We start from the raw sequence: 20967 nt of genomic DNA on the forward strand, positions 1-20967 counted from the left end.
TTACAGGGAGCACCTAGCTTTGCAGTAACTGCTCTGACACATTTAACAGCACAATTATAGATGACTTGGTAACCACCCATTGACTAAAAATAACCTAGCAACTGAAGACACACTTAGGAATTTATACTTAGATATCCCAGAGGAACCCTTCACAGCTCCGTAGCTGGGGAAAACATGTATCTCACCAAATGCAGTAAGCTAGGAATCCTCAGGGGTGGGGGCGGGGGGACATAGGGGAAGTGATAACATTGCACAGCTGAAAGATTTTCCAGACAACACTCTGCCAGCTAATCCAACTCTTACCCAACTATCTCTGCAATTAAGGTTTCCTACCGAGAACAATGACAGCGTTATGACCTGGGGAATTTTCTACATAGAAAACCCCCAACATATCTGGGACTACAAAATTTAGAGTCTTAAAAAATCCAGTGCCTACACTGATGGTACTTGAAACCAGTAGAGATCCAAAGGAACTAGTGCCAGTATGCATATGAGAAAATACATGAGCTGTAATGAATGAGCTGCCAATGAGGAGGGAGCCAGGGCAGCATATCCTGTGTGAAGAACCTGCGGTGCTGAAACTCATTCTTGCCTTCGAGAGTACAGATACTTTTTTTATACGAGTTGTACAAGTTTACACTCAACCTGTTCAGGAAGAAATATTCTGATGTCTGAAGAAAGAGACATCTAAATTATGTGATTTAATTTTTATGATATATGATTATATATGCTATGGCTGCCTATGGATAGTTTTATATATTTGAGGGAAAAATAATCTCAGTATTAAATTGACAGAACCACATGTCTCTTAATGGAGAACTTGTAATACTACAGTGTCTGGCTGCCCACCCTTTCCTACTCCCAATTTTTTCCCCTTTATTTATAGCTTTCATCAATTCTTGTTTTCCAAAATTCACAAGAAGTGAATAGGTAGCAATTTACATCCAGAAGGCGAACTACTAATCTCAAAACGAGAGTCTACAAAGTCTCAAGGGCCTTTCTACCTGCCTGCAGTTGTAAGATTATTGCCTCAAAATGATAATGAAGTGTTCAAACTCAGGTTGGGCGGGGATTTCAGCAACCTGATCTAGTGAAGGATATCCATGCCCATGGTAGAGGGCTTGAACTGGATGATCTCTGAAGGTCCCTTCCAACCCAAACCATTCTGTGATTCTCTGATTTTATGATAATTCAGAGACAGCATACAATTATTGAAACTCACAGTTAAGACTGGTGGGCAAAGCACAGGCTTGAGTGTTCCAGTGATTATAGGGCTATTCAGAAAAATCACAGTGAAACTGAGAGGGCCTATCCTCATTTACTTTTTATGTATTTTAGGATCATCTGTATTTTTTAACAATTCTCAAAATAAAATTCTTTATTTCTTTTTTAGAAAAAGGATCTGTGTTATAACCAGGATAATTAAACACATGAAGTTGCCAGAATTTAGTTATGATCCACATTTTCCAGCATCAATTCCTGAGTGTCCAGCCTAAATGCCCACAACTAAAATGCTGTAACATTCAGTGAGTAAGTCCTTAATTGAAACTGAGACCTATGGAGAAAGCCATGCTGAATAAGCCATGACTCTCTGAGACTCAAGTCACAGCAAACCTCTATAGAATGGCTAACAGCACTGTTGTATGGAGAAGTTAATAAGCTAATAGATTTGGGGCTCTTGTTGCTTCCTCCCACTTTAGTGGAGGGGAAAAATAAAAACAATCTAAATTCTACAGGAGTAAATTTTACTATACAATGCTCATGCTCACTGGCAACTTAACCAGCACCATCTTTGACCTATAGCTGAACTTTAGCCAGAGAACTTTCCTTACATTTATATAGCTGCTGTCTTTCCACCTCAAAACCTGGATATCAGAAGAAATGATCAGGAGATTAAGTCAGGCCACCATGGACACTTTTAATTCTTTCTGTTAGCAATTCTTACTGTAGTAAATAGGAAACGGAGCTGCAGCAAAAATGGAGCATATCCAGAACAAACCAGACACCTCCACAGTTAGCTAGGACAGGTTCTGAACATACGAGGAAGAGATAATGGCTGCCTCTGTAATATTTGAGCACACTGGGTGGCATTACTGAGGACAGAGGTATGTTGCTAATAAGCTAGTGGACGGGAAACAATTATTCTTCAGACAAATGTTAAATGCAGATGCTTTAAAAATTATCCAAAACCTCAAATAAACAGTTGAAAATTGTTACATGCACAAAATGAACAATTATTACATTTTAAGTATAAATTAAAATGGGTTTACCACTATGGCACTCTTTTTTTAACCCACAAACTCTCATGTTTTCAAGAGATCTACACCTGCATCAGGCTGTTATGTTAAAGGAGGCCCAGAATTTTATATATTTCCTTCTGGGTCTGTCATCAGGACTTCATTCAAAAATCTCAAATAAATAAAAGAGAAAATGTTTTTTAAATTTATAATCTTGAATCTTAGAACACAAACTTGTTTATCATTCTGAAATATAAACCAATACTTTTACAAGCCATTCATGTATAATATAGTTCACTAGTTCTTGATAGTAAAGAGAAAAAAAAAACCACATTAGCCAGTCTCAGCTTCTATTAGATATGGCCAGCTAATACTAAATGGTATGAGAAATATTTTGTTCAGTAGGATAAAAATGGATTACTGCAAGCTAATCTGAGATTTATTACTGGACTCTGTGGAATTAACACACTGGAGGCCCATCTATGTACACCTGGGGTGGGATAATGGCAGGAGCTGCAGATTAATATAACCTTCCCTTGCATGCACAACCTATTTATTATTTGCTTGTCTCTTTGTTTTTGTGGGAAGTTTATTTCTTCTTTTTACCAGATATATCAGCCAGCCTATAGCTTACTACTGTTAATGAAGTAGCCACTGTATAGCAACTTCCCACAAAACGTTTTTTGAAAAGAGTATTTTTAAAGGGAAACATTGCCTTTGGTTTTGTTTTGAATGGTGCTGTTTCTATTAGAACCAGTTTTCTGCATGCTTATGTTGTTTTAAAATGGAAAGCTTTAATTGCAATATGAAATGAAGCATCTAAGATTTTGGCATTTAACAAAAAGCCGCCTCAGCACATGGGGCAGTATTATGTTTTTAAGTTGTAACTTAAGCTAGTGACTTTGCACAGCCTGGACTAACTTCTGTAAAAATCCAGGAGACGCTGTACTGATTCAGCTGGATTTCAGCTGTATAAAACATTACAAAGAGCATTATACAAACACTGTAGGAGATAGAGCATCCTTCTCTACAGCAGAATATACACTCTCCCTGGACATTGCTTAACCTTAAAAAAAGGAGTGAAGTGGATCATGGACCCCTCCTTGTGCCACCTCCTGGGAGGTTTTAGCATCACGCCTGTGCTGGACTGTCCCAGTCATCATACTCATCATCAGGCTTTTGAACAAGAGACAGAAAGCTTTTTCTGATTTCTTCACTCAATGAAAGCCCCACACCAACACTCCATGTCTACACTGTCCTTCATGCACAGGTTCAAGTTAACCAGCCTGTATTTTTTTAGTTGCCTGTGTCTATCTCCAAAAGGGCAAATGAGTCATGACAGCTAACTTCTCCTGACTGAACAAGAGTGTATAAAGTAACATGTAGATAGAAGAGATGATCTGGGAATTAAAGCCTGAATGTGAGTTTGTCTTAAAGTAGTATATTGGTTAAGCCATGCCCACAGAAACAGTCAGCTTTGACCCTAAAGTCACAGCAGAAATCTGAGTATGGTTTACCTCACTAGTATACTAATATAATGGTAATATGATGACATTACATTAGTATAATATTATACATTGAATGGCTACTATAGAAAAAGTAGGCACATCAGAAGTGGGTTATGATGAATTAAAGTTTTTATGTATGAATTACCACATACAGATTAGATTTGTATTCACTTTTTTAAAATACTTGCTACCTTTTCTTTTTTTACAAAAAATGTTTATTTCATTTTGTTTAACATTTCAGAGGAAACTAGTATAGTCTATTCTGGCAATAATACACAGAATAATAGGTCAGTAACACAGTTTATACTCTCTCAATCCATGCCATAGTGCTTTGAGAATGTGTCAACACTCAGTAATTTCCTTACCCATCTCAAAAGCATCTTGGAAGCACCCCGGGCAATGTCTCATATACAGCCATTGAGGGTTATCCGCTCCAAAATAGCTGTTATAATCTGAATGGAAGAACCATAAATGATTCAATTGAAATCACTTCTGAAAATGCAAAAGGAAATGAACACAGAATAAACTACAACATTAGGGGGTCTAACAGCCCGGAAAACCTGAAAATTTAGAATTGAAGACTTGGGTGTTTCCCCTTACAACCATCCTACTGTATGTAACAGCTATTTTAAGACGCTGAGAACGAGAACAGTATTCATAAAATTGACCTTCACTGATTTTAGAAGAGGTTTTTGCAACATTTCAGATATAATTTAACCAAACACATCCAACTGCATTTGAGACAACTGAAACTTGTTAAAAGAGTCTCTCTCTCTCCCTCTCTCCTCTCTTTGAAAGAAGTTAAGTATTCCTATCTTTCCTATAAAGGAGATATAGTATGGGACATAGCACTTATCTAGTTATAGCCTTCATAGTAAAACCGTGTTAAATAAAAACTTAACATCTAATGTCAGCAATTGTTGGATCCACAAACAGCTTGCTTTGTGGTGGTTTTTTCTTCCTTTATGACGAAACAATGCCAGAAAAAAATCCCTTTTCTTTCAAAGAAAACTAATGGAATTCTGTAAAACCAGAACAAATCAAACTCCCAAAACACATGACAATTACTTCTAGAAACAAGGGACTATCAAAAGACAGTATACAAACTGGAATAATTGCTATGTTTAAATAGGATGTTTTAGATTTATTTTGAATGACACCCACATTTTGTAGTGTTTGCTTCTCTTTGCCTACACAAATGTTTTTTCTTCCATTATGTACCATTAGGTTTAAAAGTTGGCTTTTTTTTCATAATCACTTCAGAATAATATAGAGGAGATATGAGAATCAGGTGTGTACTTTAGTATACTGAAATATCAGATAGTATGAGCAAGATAACATCTAATTGTATGTTAAGTATTGCCTGAGGGATCAGCAAGGGAGGAGTAATTCTGTTGATGTAAACATGTGCAACTGGCTCAGTCCTAAAGACATGCCATAGGTATGAAGGTGTTTATCAATAATGTTGTCCTATCAAAGTGGATAGAATCAGTGTATAACCAATTACCTCCTACTGTGAGAAATATCTGCAATTTACTTTGCCCTAAGAGAAAGGCCTTACCCTTTCCAGATTACACACCCTGCTTCTTCTCATACAGAAAAACATCCCCAAAAAGGCAGTCATTAGAACATAGCAATGCAACTGTAATCGTTTCAGTAGGTTTAACTGTTTTCTTTTCCTTTACCAGATATAGCATCAAAGATGTGTATCTATCTTCCTTTTGACAGACACAACACAGGACAAAAATTTTGTAACAGAAATTTGAAATTTCCACTGTTTGTGAATGCTCATCTTTTTTAATTGGCTGCTGGAACTGAGTTTTGCAAAGAGGCATCTTTTGTTTTTTCTAAACTGTTTTTTTTAAACTACATTAATCTTTATAATCCTAATTTTTTTGTGTGTGTGTGTGTGATGCATACAGTGTATCAAAAAGGATTAGTTTGATGCAAAATGTAAAATATTTCATATTTTTTAAGAAGTTAAAAATAATCCTTTGAGTTATATTTTTTCTCAAATATTTTAGTAGAGAATGTATTGTCATTGCAGTAGACTATCATGAAAATATATTCATACAGGAAATTTTTAATAATAATGGAGGATTTGACTTAATGCCTAATAAACAGAAATTTGAATAAACAAAAAGTTGTTACAGTATAAAACAAGTGAGAGAAAATAATGTTTCATTAACAATTGTTACTGATGCTTCCTTTCCTTTACTGATGCTTTTTATTAAATCCTGCAACAAGATATATTACAAAAGATGGAGTTCTGATTAAGAATCTCCTAATAGAAGTCTTGCATTTTCTGACAAACTGTAAGAAAAGATGGCTGTACTGAGTCTTTAGCTAAACCCAGAAAACAGGATACAATACATGAGGTTGGGAGCAGTCTGGTGGTTGAGAATCCAAGTTAAGATTAGGAGCTGATGCTCATGGCTCCTTTTATAGTAAGTTTGTACAATGCTGCAGCAGTGTAATTTACTTCTTGATTTCATTTTCAGTTCTGCTGTCCAGAGTAGTATATGTTATATATGTGTATAAGAGAGGACAGTATCAACCCCAGTCAATCCCTATTACTCATAGAGAGGGAAAGCAAAACAAAACAAAGCTCTCTTCTCCTGCATTGTGAGGAAAGTCTAGCCACAGCTTAAAAACAATATTAATTTTGAGAAGCCATCATCTTGAGAAGCATTTCCACTGTCACTCATATGGGAACTTTATTAAAAGCACTCCTATTCAGTACATATTCAAACAATAGTGGAGGGATGGACTTCATAGCAAACTGCAAATTAATAACAAGTAATCCTATGAACCACAGAACAAATGAGGCCTGTTCTGAATGTTTACATGTTGTAATTGACTGCAGGCTTTGATTTCCTACAGTTGTGTATTTTTTAAGACCATGTTTATTCTCTACATTTAATATGGTAGGAGAGGACATAGTATCTGTTCCCATCATTGAAACATTTATGGGGTCTCTGTCTCCTAATGATCACCTACAGTCATAAACCTTTTCAAACTTCTATTTGATGCTTCTATCTCTCTGAGAAATTTGGCTGAACTCAGCCCCCAAATTAAAGTTTTTATATGAATGAACAACAGGTATCTTGTTTCCCAAACCTCCAAAACTGCAGAGCCCTCTTCACTGTCCTTGGGGACGGCTCACACTTTTCCAAATCCCTTACTTCCATACTCAGTCTGCTGCCACTAGTTTCTACAAATTAAACCAAAACAAGCCGTAACAAAACCAAACCCTTTATGAAGTCTTTTGCAGCACCTGTTCTCACCAACAAGTCCTCACAAAGGCCTTGGGAATATTGAATAGTCTTTTCCTTCTCCTTGGTGCTAATGCTCTGAGCCCCATATTCAGATTTTAATACTGTACAGCACTCAGCCTGGCAAATTATCAAATCAAATTACAGTGGTTTACCAATTTACCTCCCATCAGCTCTAAAGCAATACCTTGTTAACCTGCTATAACTGTGTTGTGTTTCTGAACTGAACACATATGAGTGAAGGTTATTTCAGAAAGAAAGGACAGATTGAAAGAGCAGCTTATATCCACAAGGAAAAAATACGGTAGACATTTGAGCAAACTGTTTAACTTTAAAGGCAATTAGGCAATGGAATGACTTGCCTGAGGAGGTAGTTTAGACAATGTAATGAGAAGTGCTTAAAATAGAATAAACTATTTGCGAGACAGATACAGATGTAAATAATCCTCCATGTTTTGAACTAGATGAATCAGGAGAGGTTTCTTTTCTATTCAAATGTCTGACTATAAAAATTCTATTCTCTTTCCTTGGGAACAGCTTTCAAACTTATGACTGTTTACACCTGTTCTGAATGCTAAAGTGAAACTGCACTCCAAAAGGCAGTTTAACCTCACTGTATCATTATAAAGTAGATTTATTCATAACAAGCATCCATGAAAAACTTCCAGCAAAAAACATCTTAGTCAGGGAGATGCACATTGTTGCAAAAATGGATTGTTTCTCTAAGTGCTTATATGGCCCCTTCGTTATAGCATCCAAGCGCCTTACAAACATTAATGAATGTATTCTCACAACACCCCTGGGAGATAGAGATAGTATTATTAGCTAATGCACAAAGAGTAGCTTGTCCAAAGTCACACAGAAAGTCTGTGGCACAGCCAAGACTCAAAACTGTGATTTCCTGCCCACTGCTGTAACCATGACTATATTCTCCTGTCCATATACAGCATTTCAAAATATGTTACATATAACCTCAGGTCTTTACACAATCAGCCTTTCTGTTCATCTGTAGATCCAACCACTGACTTAATAAATAAAAATAACTTTGTTTATCGGGAAGCTTCATTACAGCAACAAATCTGCAGGTTACTGAAACAATGACAGTTATATGGGCCATAACTGGTTCTGATAGATGAGAGCAGTGAAAGAGAATTCCCTGATCATCACATTTAGAACAGGAGGCATCATACCCAGAACATGATTTTGATACCAAAATATTTTCCTTCTGATAACGTAAAGTGTTACATTATACAGAGAAGTCTGGTTTTGAGGGAAAAAAAAAAAAAAAAAGCTAGCTGTATTCCCTACATAATTTTCTTTGAATAAACTATTTCTGTAATAAGACATAATAGTATTTTCAGTTTTAATGAGGTCAAATCTGGATGGACAACTGCAGTAAGTGTATTTACCCCTGAATATCAGAAAAAAGAATTTGGCTTATAAATTTAATGTTATAATCGTGTAAATATATTATTTTAAAAATATATATGGGCTTGCAGTCATTTAGATTAATTTTAATGAATTCAGAAATCTGATCAAATGATAACAGGATTCTTCTGAATCAGAAACACAGCAACTTGTCTTTCATTTTGGCAGGGGGGAAGTACAGGCGTTACATTTTTCCTCAAGTGCTAAGCAATTAAAATAGAGAAAATAGAGGACAACCACATAAATAATGGAAAAGGGCATGAAGGTGTAGTAGATCACAAAGTGAATAATGATTCAAAAAATACAATATTTCTGCAACAAAGTGAAGTATAACTTTGGAATTCATTGGCAGAAACAAAAGACAAGGTAACTAGTGTCTTCTGAACGTCACTCCTGAAGTTCCAGCAACAGCACTTTCCTCATTTTGTGCCTTCATGTTTTAAGAAAGGTGTAGACAAATTAGACCTGGTTTTAATTAGAGCTACCAGTATAGCAAAGGGGATTTACATTAGATGCTAACTGAAAACAGCCCAGCTATCACAACAGTTAAATGATGGAGCAGATTATCATTGATAGGGAATCCACATTTAAAGACATGTTTGAGAACAAGTTAAATACATAACCATTAGGGGTGTACATAACCATTAGGGGTGATCCTAATTCACATAAGAGGATAGACTAGATTGCTTCCTCAGATCCATTTCAGTCTAACTCACATATTTAATCACTGTACAAATAGTACAGTTATTCAGATGCCTTATTCTCCAAGAACTCCTATTTTAGAATCCCTTATTCCTTCCTTTTTCTCTCCCTATCTTCCCTTCCTCTCTTTCTTTCTTAACTCTCCCTTTCTTTCCTCTTCTTAAAAATTTCTCTCTCCCTCCCCCATCAGCTCTATCTCTCTCTTTCTGTCCTTCTCTTGTTTCTTCACCCATCCTTTCATCCCTCCCTCTGTTCTTTCTATATGCTTTTAAAGTGACACATCTGTGGTTGGACTGGAAATTCCTGAGATGTCTGCCTTTAGCAACCTTAGCATGTTAAGGACCATCCTATTCTGAGGGGTCAAATATCTGTTCCCTATCAGACTACATAAAGATCCAAATTTAGATAAATGTGATTTAAGTTCCTATCATACCTTCACTACAGGAATAGAAAACTGCAATGACTGGGCACTTCTGGGTAATTTTTATTACAATTTTTATTACCACTGAGTAATAGAAAAATTATTAAGATAGACTGTACATTAGCAAAATTATCAGATTAGAGAAACAGAGACTCTTGCTATTAAAGATCTTAGGTACTCAGTTAGGCTGCAGGAGCAGCTTTTCATTTTCTCTAATTCTCCCAATTCCAGGGCAAGGTTTTTCATATTCCTGTAAGCTACCTCCTTACATTTGCACATGCAAAAAAACATACTCTAATTTTATACGATGAGTATAGATCAAGCTGTTTCATAAAAGCCAAACAAATGCCACATGAAAGACAACACACTGGTATCCTGTACCATCACTTTGTCTCCTTTCATTTCTTTTGAGACTGATGAAACAGGGACTGGATGGAGATAACTGGAACTGCACTCAAATAAAAGTATGATAGATTAAATAGTACCTAGTTACAGGTGGTATGCAGTGTTTAAACAGTCAAACAAGAGTGGAGGAAATGTTTCTAATGAAGGAAAAAAGGAAGACTTTAAATTTGGAGCACCCTCCTTCAGTTATAATCCCTCCTGGGACTGCTTTGCAAAAATGAGATCAGACCATGTTATCTGGTTAAAACAGGTTACTGTATTCTTCATCGTATTTTGTCCCCAGAGATATACAGCTGATTGGGAGAAACTATTCAGTTATCTGAAATTGTACAAAAGCCATAATAATATCAACAAGTGTATTTTTTACTATGTGACATGGCAGCCTACATAGCTGACACTAAGAAGGAGTATGGTTTCTTATACAATCAATTCATAATCACTGGAGTGCAGCTTATAAGAAAGGCTATATTTATGTGCAGTTTAGAAGTTACTGTATAAAGGATTAATTTTTTTAAAAGCACCATTTGGCAAGTTCAGAAGTGCACACATGGAGCAAAGTCCTCACTCAAGGAGAAAATGAACGTTTGTCTAGAATGCAGAGGAACCTGCAGGATGCGTTTCAGAAAATCTGGAAAGAAAGACTACTGAAGCTAAAAGTGGGCGCCAGAGAGCCCACTTACAAGATGATAGCAAGGGCCCTCTGCTGCAAAGTTTGTGGAGTGCTTGGCCAAACACTAATGAAGAAAGTCACAGGAATCCCATACTGGAAACTGAAAGTTAAGCTGTTAAATATGAACATATGGAGTTAGGCGAGCTGTAGAAGTGCCAGCTGGTTGTGATGATTTAGACAATAGCACCTGTCATTCCTCAGAGCGAGATCGTATCAATGAAGGAACCTTAGAATTGTATCAGTTAAAATGGATTGCTTCACTTAAAATGGACAACCACCATGAACAGAACCAGCAGAGGGAATTACGATGACTCAGTGAACAAAAAACCCATAAAACATTACTTGACATTTGGCCATGAGCAGCATTCTGCTACTTTTACCAGGAACTAACAGACTGTCAACCACATATAGAGGTAAGATCTTAGAGAATGTCACAAGCAAAGCAAATTCATTCTCTCTTGTGAAAGGTCTCACTTTCATTGTCTGCATTAATAATCTCCAATCTGGCAAATGAACTTTAAAAGACAGTCAGAAATCTATCTGTGGGGTGTTTTTTTATTGGTTTTGTTTTGTACTGGTTTGGATTGTTCTGTGTCTGTGGTTGGCTGTGGGAAAGCACAGTCTTTCTGACTTTCACTCAGAAAACAAGGGCCCAATGAATGAGAAAAAGCAGGTGAATCACTGGTAGCTATTACACAGAAGCTCAAAGTAAAATCATGAGACTGCCTCATGTAGCCCCATTTCACTAGGAAACACAGATTATTTCCTCTAATTTCATAGAATCATAGAATCACAGAATAGTTGAGGTTAGAAGAAAACTCTGGAGATAATCTAGTCAAATCTCCCTGTCAGAGCAAGTCACTCAGGACTGTTTCTCTGTCAGGATGTGGATCACCACACCCTTGACGAAAAACCTGTTCCAATGTTCAATCACCTTTACAGTTAAAAAAATATTTTTTTTCTTATGTTTAAAAGGAATTTCTTGTATTTCAATATAAACCCATTGTCTCTAGTCTGGTCATAATAATTTAGGTGAAACTTAACCAAAATGGAAGAAATCAAAGTTCATAGCAAAATTTCATGCAAGTCAAATTGTTGAGTCTTTCTTGAAAGGAAGGATACCTCATATCACATCTAGTATTAATTTCAGTGAATTAAAAAAATAATTGCACTGTCAGAGGTTAGAGTCATAATTATGCTCATACTCATGTGCAGTAATATATGCATAATGACATAGTTCAGTGCACATGAAGAAGTACCATAACAAAATAACTGGTGGTAATTTCAGGAACACAACATCTATCCAGCTGTTTCCATGAAGATACTGCTACTATGTCTTGTCAGATACACCCTAAGGAAATCAATGAGTAATTCAGTCACAAGATTGGAACCCAACTGGAACCCAGAAGACATAGAACTATGTATCTCTATGTATTCAAGTGCTAAGCATATGGACTAAACTATTATGATCCAGTTTTCCATCTGCACTACAGTATGTGTGGACCAGCAAATAATTCAAATTGAAGCCTAGAAGTAGGATAAAGACATAATGCAGTAACATGATCCTTCTTCATGTTACTCCAGTTGCAATAAAAGCTACAACATAACAGTAATTGAAACCAAAGAAGTTCTATTAAACCTGCACATAGCATATATTTAAATGAAGTCTTACTGTAGTTCACCCTATTTTTATTATATGATGATGGACTTTAGTAAATTAAAAGATATACTGAAGAAATTCAAATATATTCAAAAGAAGAAGTTAAGCCTACAGCTCAATCTGAGAACCAAAAAAAGTTAGAAATAAGAATACTACAAAATTATGTTATTGGGCTGGTCATCTACTTTCTCAGTTAAATTTGCATTTCTTGTATTTGAATTATCTTCGCTGTATAGGTCTAGTTTTATGATCTTGACTTTTGTGGTTGCATGAAAAGGTTCAGTATGTGCAGATAAGAATTTTCATAGAAATGCAAGTGACATACAATGGTAGGGAGCTTCTTGGAATGCCTACACTGGAATAAAACCTTCTGAAAGAAAAAGACAATTTTAAAAAGCCTGGTGCCTATCTGCTCCCAAACCTACTGTGAGACCATTTGAGAAATGAGAGTAAGATTGTGAGACCTTTCTGTCCTAGTTACACTAGAAAAATAAACATCTTAAAGCCTAGACTATGCAAGAGCTACATTGTTATAGAATAGAATATATTTAGTTACGGCAAGTATGTATAAATATAGTATACTTTTGGTAGTAAAACAGAAGTTGCAGGACCATCTTAATTTACCTGTTTCTGATCCTGCCACTACTAGTGTAAAATTTGTTTGCTCTACAATGGCTTGTGTTTAGGAATTTAATAAATATCTTGTATGCAACATGGTGAGAATGAACGATTTAGATTCATAACATCCAATGTCTCAAATCACATGACAGACAACAGTACATTCCTTGCAGTCAGGTAATGGCACTAACCAAACAGGACCTTTTATCTATATTATTAAATATTTGCAATTGACACTGGATCAATATTAAATGAGAGAAGACCATAAAACACCATTCCAGTTCAATTGTGACTAGGATCAGTACTGTCCTTGATCTACATCTTAGTGAAAAGAAGAAGTGATGGCTATAGCTGTCTGCAAATTAGGAAGGGGTTGCTTCCTTGGAGTTAGTGATACATTCACATATTTCTGGAGAAGTTACTTCAGCCAATAATCATGAGTACTTAATGTCAAGCTATGAATGACAGCCAGAAGGACTTAGTTCCAACAAATAACACTTTTACATGGGGTCTTGCTCTTATTTCTGACATAGGAAACTGCTTCTAACAGAAGAGTATGACAGAAGTGGCATTGTTCAGCCTAACAGGAGCACGCAATACTAGTTAACACATGTATCTGCCTCCAGGTCATCATGGCAAAGACGTTTTGTCCATGGGCTTCAGAAATGATACTGCAGTCAACTCCACGTGAATCCTGGCAATAAGCTAAGTGGATAACATGTTCTTGCTCCAAAACCTTATATAGTATTTATGTGATATGCCCAGTATGAAAATGACACCTACATAAATGTCTAAGAGATTTTCAAAACACTGACAAAAGTCTGAACTACGGCAGGTAACAGTGATTGTTGCTAAAACTGGATATTTAAGGCAACATTTTAAAGCCACTGAGGAACATATGTACGGCATATGAAAAGTGAGAAGATCATTAGGATTTTCAAAGTTTGCTCAAAATATCAGAGACTAAATTTCTAATGACTGAGTAAACGGGTTAAGGAAAATTAGAGCACAGTGTTAATTGCATCTTTAAATTTCTGCTGGGTTTATTTTGTTCAATTAAAGCTTAATAGTTTGAACTTTTCATCACTGCTGAGTAACACAACAGTAAAATCATATTGCACGACATCCCAAAACAAGGGATTTGTAGGGAAGCTGAGGGACAATATCACACCACGCTATAAATTAATGCAATAAACTAAAGAAAAAAAAAAGATATAAACAAAACAAAATAATGCCCAATATCTTAGTTTGCTTCCTCTCCTAAGCATTAAAACAGAAACATATAAAGGAAGACCTTCATTCATCACAGCCCTCCTATATAGGTTTGCATCACCTCAGAGTATGTAGAGTATTCCATAAGGAAGAAGAACACTACAAATAATTGTGTATAATCAATAAGATTTATGATAAATACACTCTTAAAGCTTTTAACTGATCATTTCTATATAATGACTATTTTCTAATCCTTTCTACGCCCCTTGCCCCCAGGTTATGGTTGAAGCAATGCTTCGCAGTGCTGCCATGAGCTGTCCTTTCAGCACCACAACCTGCCACGTGCTGGAACTCCTCGAATTAACTCCAGCAGTTAATTATCTTATGAAACAAGCAGAGTGCTGCATTCGTTTTCAGACTCTAGAGACACATGTTTAAAAGACACAAGTCAAACTGAGATCTGAGTTACACATATGTAAAATAGTCATTTGCAATGAACTAGAAACACTGATAATTTTATAAAGCACTGTTTTTAAAGAAATTTCTTTAAAACTCTGTAATTGTTAAATCTATATGTGTTTGAAAATCCTGTCAGAACTGCAAAGCAAGAAATCATCGCAGCTCAACAACCGAGCATGCATAACTGAATTCCTTTAAACAGCCAACTAACTATACGAAATCTCACACTATAAAAATTCATTGTTTATATAGGTGATAAGTGTAGATCTTCCACAAACTTTCAGTGTCTATGTGACAGAAAAGCACTCCTCTAAGTACTAATAAGATCATCTGCAGCAACATCTTTGATGTGCTGCAGGACCGTGGCTCTTAGTGAATAGAAGAAAATGGAAAAAAATGCTCTCAGACTGAAAAACTACTACCTTTTTTTCCTTAATTTTATTTTTTTTTCTTTTGGGTCAACTATGCACGTACATGACAAGAATAGATTAAAAAGTCCAGGTTTAAAACCAGCACTAACTCTGCGTTAAGACTCTGTCTTGACCATAGAAATAGTGTCAAAGTTACTCGCCGCCTTCTGTTGAATGTTTATACCTATAAACACTCCTGAAAATTTTGGATGTAACTGAAGTATAATAGATAGGAAGAAATTATGTTTACTCTCTGTTGATATCATGAGGAGATTGTTCATGCTGGAAAGTTCAGAACTCCACCTTGTGGTGATAACTTTAACTATATGTTGAAAACTGTGGAGAAGAAAAGGAATAGATGCACTCAGAGAAAGCAGGAGAAATTTAGATCTCAACTATGGTGAATAAATTCTGTGGAGGTCCATTTGGAAAAGCTTTCAAATTCACTTAAGGCACGTGAGGCAAAGCAAAACCATGGATTGTTTTCTTTATTTTGGGAACAAATTTGCAGAACAATGTAATGTGGAATATTCACTGTGAAGATAGGTAGGCTTCCATCACTGCTCCACTTTTTCTGTCAAGTCAAATGACTGAAATTTAGCACATACCTATATTTACAGTGACCACCCTATGGATGCCTTTAGCTTTCTTATAGCAACAAATACTAAGTATTCTGCTGGACATGAATTGTTTCAGAAAATCCAGACTGACAGTCTCTCACCACAGACTGCAATAAATAGCAGATATTCAACAACACAAATTCCGTCACTTAATATTCCTACATGGAAAGAACACTCTGCTAGTAAAAAATCTATCCTCTTTTATTACTAAAGCAATATGAAGGGAACAGAGCATCTAAGCCTCTGGAAATTTTCTCCAACTTAAAATAAAATTATCATAGAATCAGGCTGATGCACAGAAGCTGAAACATGCATATGCATATATATAAAAATTCTCAGGCACTGCCATTTTCTTCCCATGTTTATGAAAAAAAAAAAAAAAGCGAAAAATTGATGTTTTAATTTATAATATGGTGGTTTAATTTTTCATTACACTATAGAACAGGAGGCTTAAGGGTGACAAGTTGGCCAAGCAAATTTATATGCCAAATTACTACAATTCTATAAATGCTATAATTTATCTGTTTATTTTGGGGCAAGCACAATGGATTTTGGGAATGCCTGTTTCTTTTCACTATATTTCCAAGTTGTAATTGAGCATCATATGCCTTGCTGTTGATGTATCTTTATAGAAAACATAAATTGACTTAGCTTAGCTATTAAAAAAATAAACCAAAATACTACAATTTAATCTACTAATACTGTTTTGTTTGTTTGCTTGCTTACAGTATTAGTTTAATTAACTAATTTAAATGGAAAAGTCACTGTCATGCTACAGAAGGTCTTTTCCTCAAGAAAAGGCCACTATTTGAACCTCTTCAGGCAGAGATGCTTGAGGTAAAACTCAATGCATCTAGCCTGACAGGGATTCTCAGCTTTTCAGTGTAAGTAGCAAACCCCTGTTCTTGGATAGATATGCCTTCATTACTGGAAGAGTTGCAAGAGATATGAACAGCTTTATGTATGATCACATAGAAACGGAAGGAGAAGACATGATTAACTATTCCTCTGTGTGTATGTCTAAGCCTTCATACACTCAGGAGTCTCCTGCAGAAGGAGGATACAAATAGAAAAGTCACTCTGCTAAGCTTCTTTACAGAAGACGTTAGAAATAGAGTCTTAAAAAAAGTCTTTCTATGTTTACTGGACATCAAATTATTGCCTCCTAACACCTCACACTAAAAAGATATCTGCATGCAAGTGCTGTGCACCCCTGTAGCAGCTATTATTTCAGAAGACTACTATGTAAAGCTTAAAAAACACAGACCAAACCTTTTCCACAAATAAATTCATACCTGTTCCTGAAATACACTCTCATGGAACACCATGTGAATAGATTCTTAAAATGAATCCATTACTATAAATAACTATACACAAACCAAACATACAAGTTACACATGCACTGGTACATACCTATCCTGACATCAAACTAGTAGCAAAAGCAATAAAAAGCTTACTTACAAGGGTTACATACAATTATAAACAGTCAGGTCATGACAGAAAAGAAGTTATATACACCAAAGGAGAGTTAAATGTGTAGAGCAGCCATAAAGAATAGTAAAGCTTTTATTAGTTTTTAGCATGGCTGCCTCTTAATGAAATGTTACTACCATTATTCTGCGCTGCACAAACAAAACAAGAATGAAGGCCTGCCAAATGAATGCATGCAATTGCAGCAGCACTCTGCAAGGCAAAAAGAAGTTTTAGTGGAAGGAATTACTTTTCTTAACTTCCTTTGGTTCCTATAATGACCAATGCACCCTACCTTGAAGCAGTTGATTTAAAATTGAGCTCAGTGTATAATTATTGAAACATAATAGACATTAGGCAAAATGGGCAGGCACAAAACACATCATACCAACGCTTCTCCAAACCCAAGCATGTACATTTGTGGTTTTATGTATGTCAGCTACCAGGGTCATAAAAGATTTCATAGATCCCCTCTCCTCTCAGTCTCATGTTTCCCCCAGCAAGAAGCCTCTCTCCCTCTGCTGCCCTCAGATCCCTACTGCCAACTCTGCCCACAACTCTCCTGACAATAGCAAAATAGAACTTTCCTTTAGGACTTCCACATATCTGTATCTTATTTTCTGAATTTCCAAGTTCAAAATTCACCAGACATCCATGTATCTTCTACATTTTATGCAGCATTCTCTCTGGTGGTAGAGAATACTAAACAAAGCCCTATACTGGGTTATTACCTTCTTGGCTGTGATGGCTTTACATAGCTTGTAAATGTATTATTTCTGTTTCAGTGTTTCAAATGCCCACTCTTACGGATGGTTTATGTACACACTGTGTCTGTGACAGTACTTACTTTTTATTACAATTTTTATGACACAATGAGTTTAGAGAGGGAATCCACTGGCAATAATTTAGGGCCAATTTCTAAGTGAGAAATTATTTTCTCAAAAAACTTATCCTACATGCCTCTACCACTGCCAAATTCCTACATGATACAGTAATCAGAGTTCATATAAGCGATGCTTTCATTGGTGTAATTGGGTATGGACTGTCTGTAACCATAGATTTTCTCCAGATTCTCAGGGATTCCAGTCATCTGTTAAGGACCAAGGAGCTCAGCTGAGCAGTGTCCAGGCACCTTCTACCGCGCTAACCTCATGTATTGCACCGGCTCTGGTACTGTCTCTTGCTGACAGAGAGATGCTACCCCTGCTCACTCTCTTTTTGCAAAGCCACCATTTATGCTGTACGCAGCACCACTAGCCAATGTTACTGAAAATCTCTTGCATTAGGAAAAAACATATAAAAGTAGTTAAAGAAAATTTACTTTACAGTGGAAATTTCACTGAAAAATGAAAGCAAACCACTACAGAACTAAACGAAGTCCTGTAAGCAGAACTTTTGCTCCTGTTTGAACAAAGGAAATGAATAAATTCTGAAAAAGCAGATATACAAGGAACGTTCTTAATAAGGCTTGTGCAATAAATTCCAAACAGTGTTTCTGGTGAAATATGTACTGCTTTCACTTTTACATTTTTAGAGAAACTATATGGCTTTCTCAATGATGTTAAGTTGCATTGCCTACTAAACTAAGTTCTTCAGTAGTATCCATGTTAGAATCTGTATATTCTGTTGTGAACTCCAGTGAACCACAAAGCAAGCCCACAACTTAGGACAATTAGCTGTCAACATATAGGTTATTTGCACATGGTTATTCACCATTCTCAGGTAGTCAGTATAACTGTTCACACTGATGAGGTTTTAAGTCCAACAATTTCAATTTAATATTTGCAAGCATATACATTCAAAATTTGTTAGAACATATGTGGCATTTCATATATGACGTTTGTTTCCCAAAGAGCAAATATTTGATAAATTTCCAATTTATCAAATATTTCTGATACATATGGCCACAGTCATAGGTACCTTTCTTTTCTGTGAAAAAAATACACCATAGCAACACATTAAACTACTATTCCTAAAGCAGCTTCATTCAAAACCTTGAAATTTAGGTGTTTCTCCCTTTTAAAGATATCTCATTAGACCAACTTCTCACTTGGGTATGATCTCATTTACAAGAAGCAGTAAGTATTCCTGCTTATGAATGACAACTTTAAAATGACTGATGCTGTAGAATGGCTTTATTTAGACTTAAAAGAGCAATCACAGTAGCCAACACACAACTGCATATTTTGAAGTATTTCAGAATTTTATATATATATATATATATATATATATATATACAAAGAAAGAGTTTTCTTCACAAAAATGTCAAGTTTTAAACGAAGGCAGATTAAGTATCAACTGAATACATATATGATAATCAGATAATTTACTTAACTTAGTAGTTTAATTTTGAAATAAATTAAGAAAATAATAATTTGTTTTAAAGATCATATTTTGATTGTAAATAATTTCTGACCAAAAGCATTACCATTAATTTGACTCAAAATCTGTTTTAACCTTATTATCTCTGGTTACAGATACATGAACTGTAATATATTTTTTAAAGAAAAGTAAATATGTCTCAACTGCATTTCAATTTCCAAGAAAAATTAATTGCTCTTTTTCTTATTGGTTTGGTTAAACTAATAGAATTTATGTGAGAAAAATGTGCCAGTACTAAGTATAATGCTTTTTTTTGATAGAAAATTACTGAGCATAGTACCACAAAGCCACATATAAACCACAGAAAACCTTTTTACATGAAAGAAGGAGGAGGTACCAGAAAGTCATTTGAAAATGTCATGGGAAAGTGTAGTACTGATTGCTGCATTTATAGTAATTACAAAGGAAATTAAAATAAAAATCAGCAACTACAGACCTTCTTAAATGTTGAAAACAGTCAAGGTGAAAGGATGAATCTAGTTCTGAAAAGTTGTTTTCTGGCTTCAGACAAATTACTATCATCCTCTCAATTCTTCTCACTACCCTATTATTCCTAACTTCAAGTTATCCAAGATTTGCTCACAGGATTTTCTTAAGTTCCCAGCTCTGCAGTAAAAACACTTAGGCATAAAAAACTTCATATACTCTGAAGGGTAGTTGTCATCAGTCAATTGTGCAGGCACAATATAAGCACGACAACTGTTTCCAATTTGGTGCATGGCTCAAAGCAGATGCAAACATTCCGTTTGTAGTTGTTGGCAGAGGCAGGGTAATAGACAGTATCTAACATCTACTGCTGTTAGACATGTGCCAAAACAGAATTCTGCACAAGAGAATGTTACAATTCTCTTTCGAAATACAGAATCCAAGGGAAATCTTGCTAGTAGAAAGCAGCACTTACTTATAAAATATACATAAACGTAACACTCATAAAAAAATCTTCTGACTGTTGGGCTTATATTTATAAAGGGGTCATAAACAGTGTTTTATTCACATTCCAACCATTAAAAAAAAAAAAATCAATTTTCCACACTGCTTTAATAACAGTGATACTGTGTTGACATCCAATAGACACTATCTAAAATACCCACTGCAAAAGCACAGCATTAAAGTGTAACACAGAGGGAAATGTGTAATTTTGTACATCAGTGAACTAACTAACAATAGAAGACAACTTGGAAAATAATGGAAAATAACTTCCCTGCCTTTATATGCCTTGCACGTATTCCTATTATTTAGAAGAGCAGTTTAATGTAAAAAAACAACCAAACAAACTTTAGACAGACAATCCTAATTCATATTTTCAGACAAGAAACTACAGGAGACTCAAATTCCTTCCAGTATGGTACACAGCTCTTAACCATTCAGCTGAATTACAGGAAGACAACTGAGGTTTCACATCTTAAAATGGGAAGCAGAAGGCTAACTGAAGCAATGCTAAAGATAGAAAGCTTACTGGGCTCTGAACTATAGAGCTCAGTATATAAGGT

At 35.6% G+C, this 20967-nt stretch overlaps 1 protein-coding gene across 4 annotated transcripts in view; it reads right to left on the reverse strand.

Moving 5' to 3' along the window:
* The window catches only part of TAFA5 (TAFA chemokine like family member 5), a 453463-nt gene that overhangs the window by 333230 nt on the left and 99266 nt on the right, over window positions 1–20967 (reverse strand). For 2 of the 4 annotated variants that reach the window (XR_012633434.1, XM_074903248.1), the window contains exon 2: window positions 4111–4197. The exons of the other annotated variants lie outside the window; for them this stretch is intronic. Coding sequence is in view for 1 of the 2 variants with exons in the window: in XM_074903248.1 (XP_074759349.1) it covers window positions 4111–4197 (87 nt within the window). In the remaining variant the exon portion in view is untranslated. The remainder of the gene's footprint in view (window positions 1–4110; window positions 4198–20967) is intronic. 4 annotated transcript variants of the gene reach the window in all.

Source organism: Athene noctua, chromosome 3, assembly GCF_965140245.1.
Source record: "Athene noctua chromosome 3, bAthNoc1.hap1.1, whole genome shotgun sequence".
NCBI classification, from domain to species: Eukaryota; Metazoa; Chordata; class Aves; order Strigiformes; family Strigidae; genus Athene; species Athene noctua.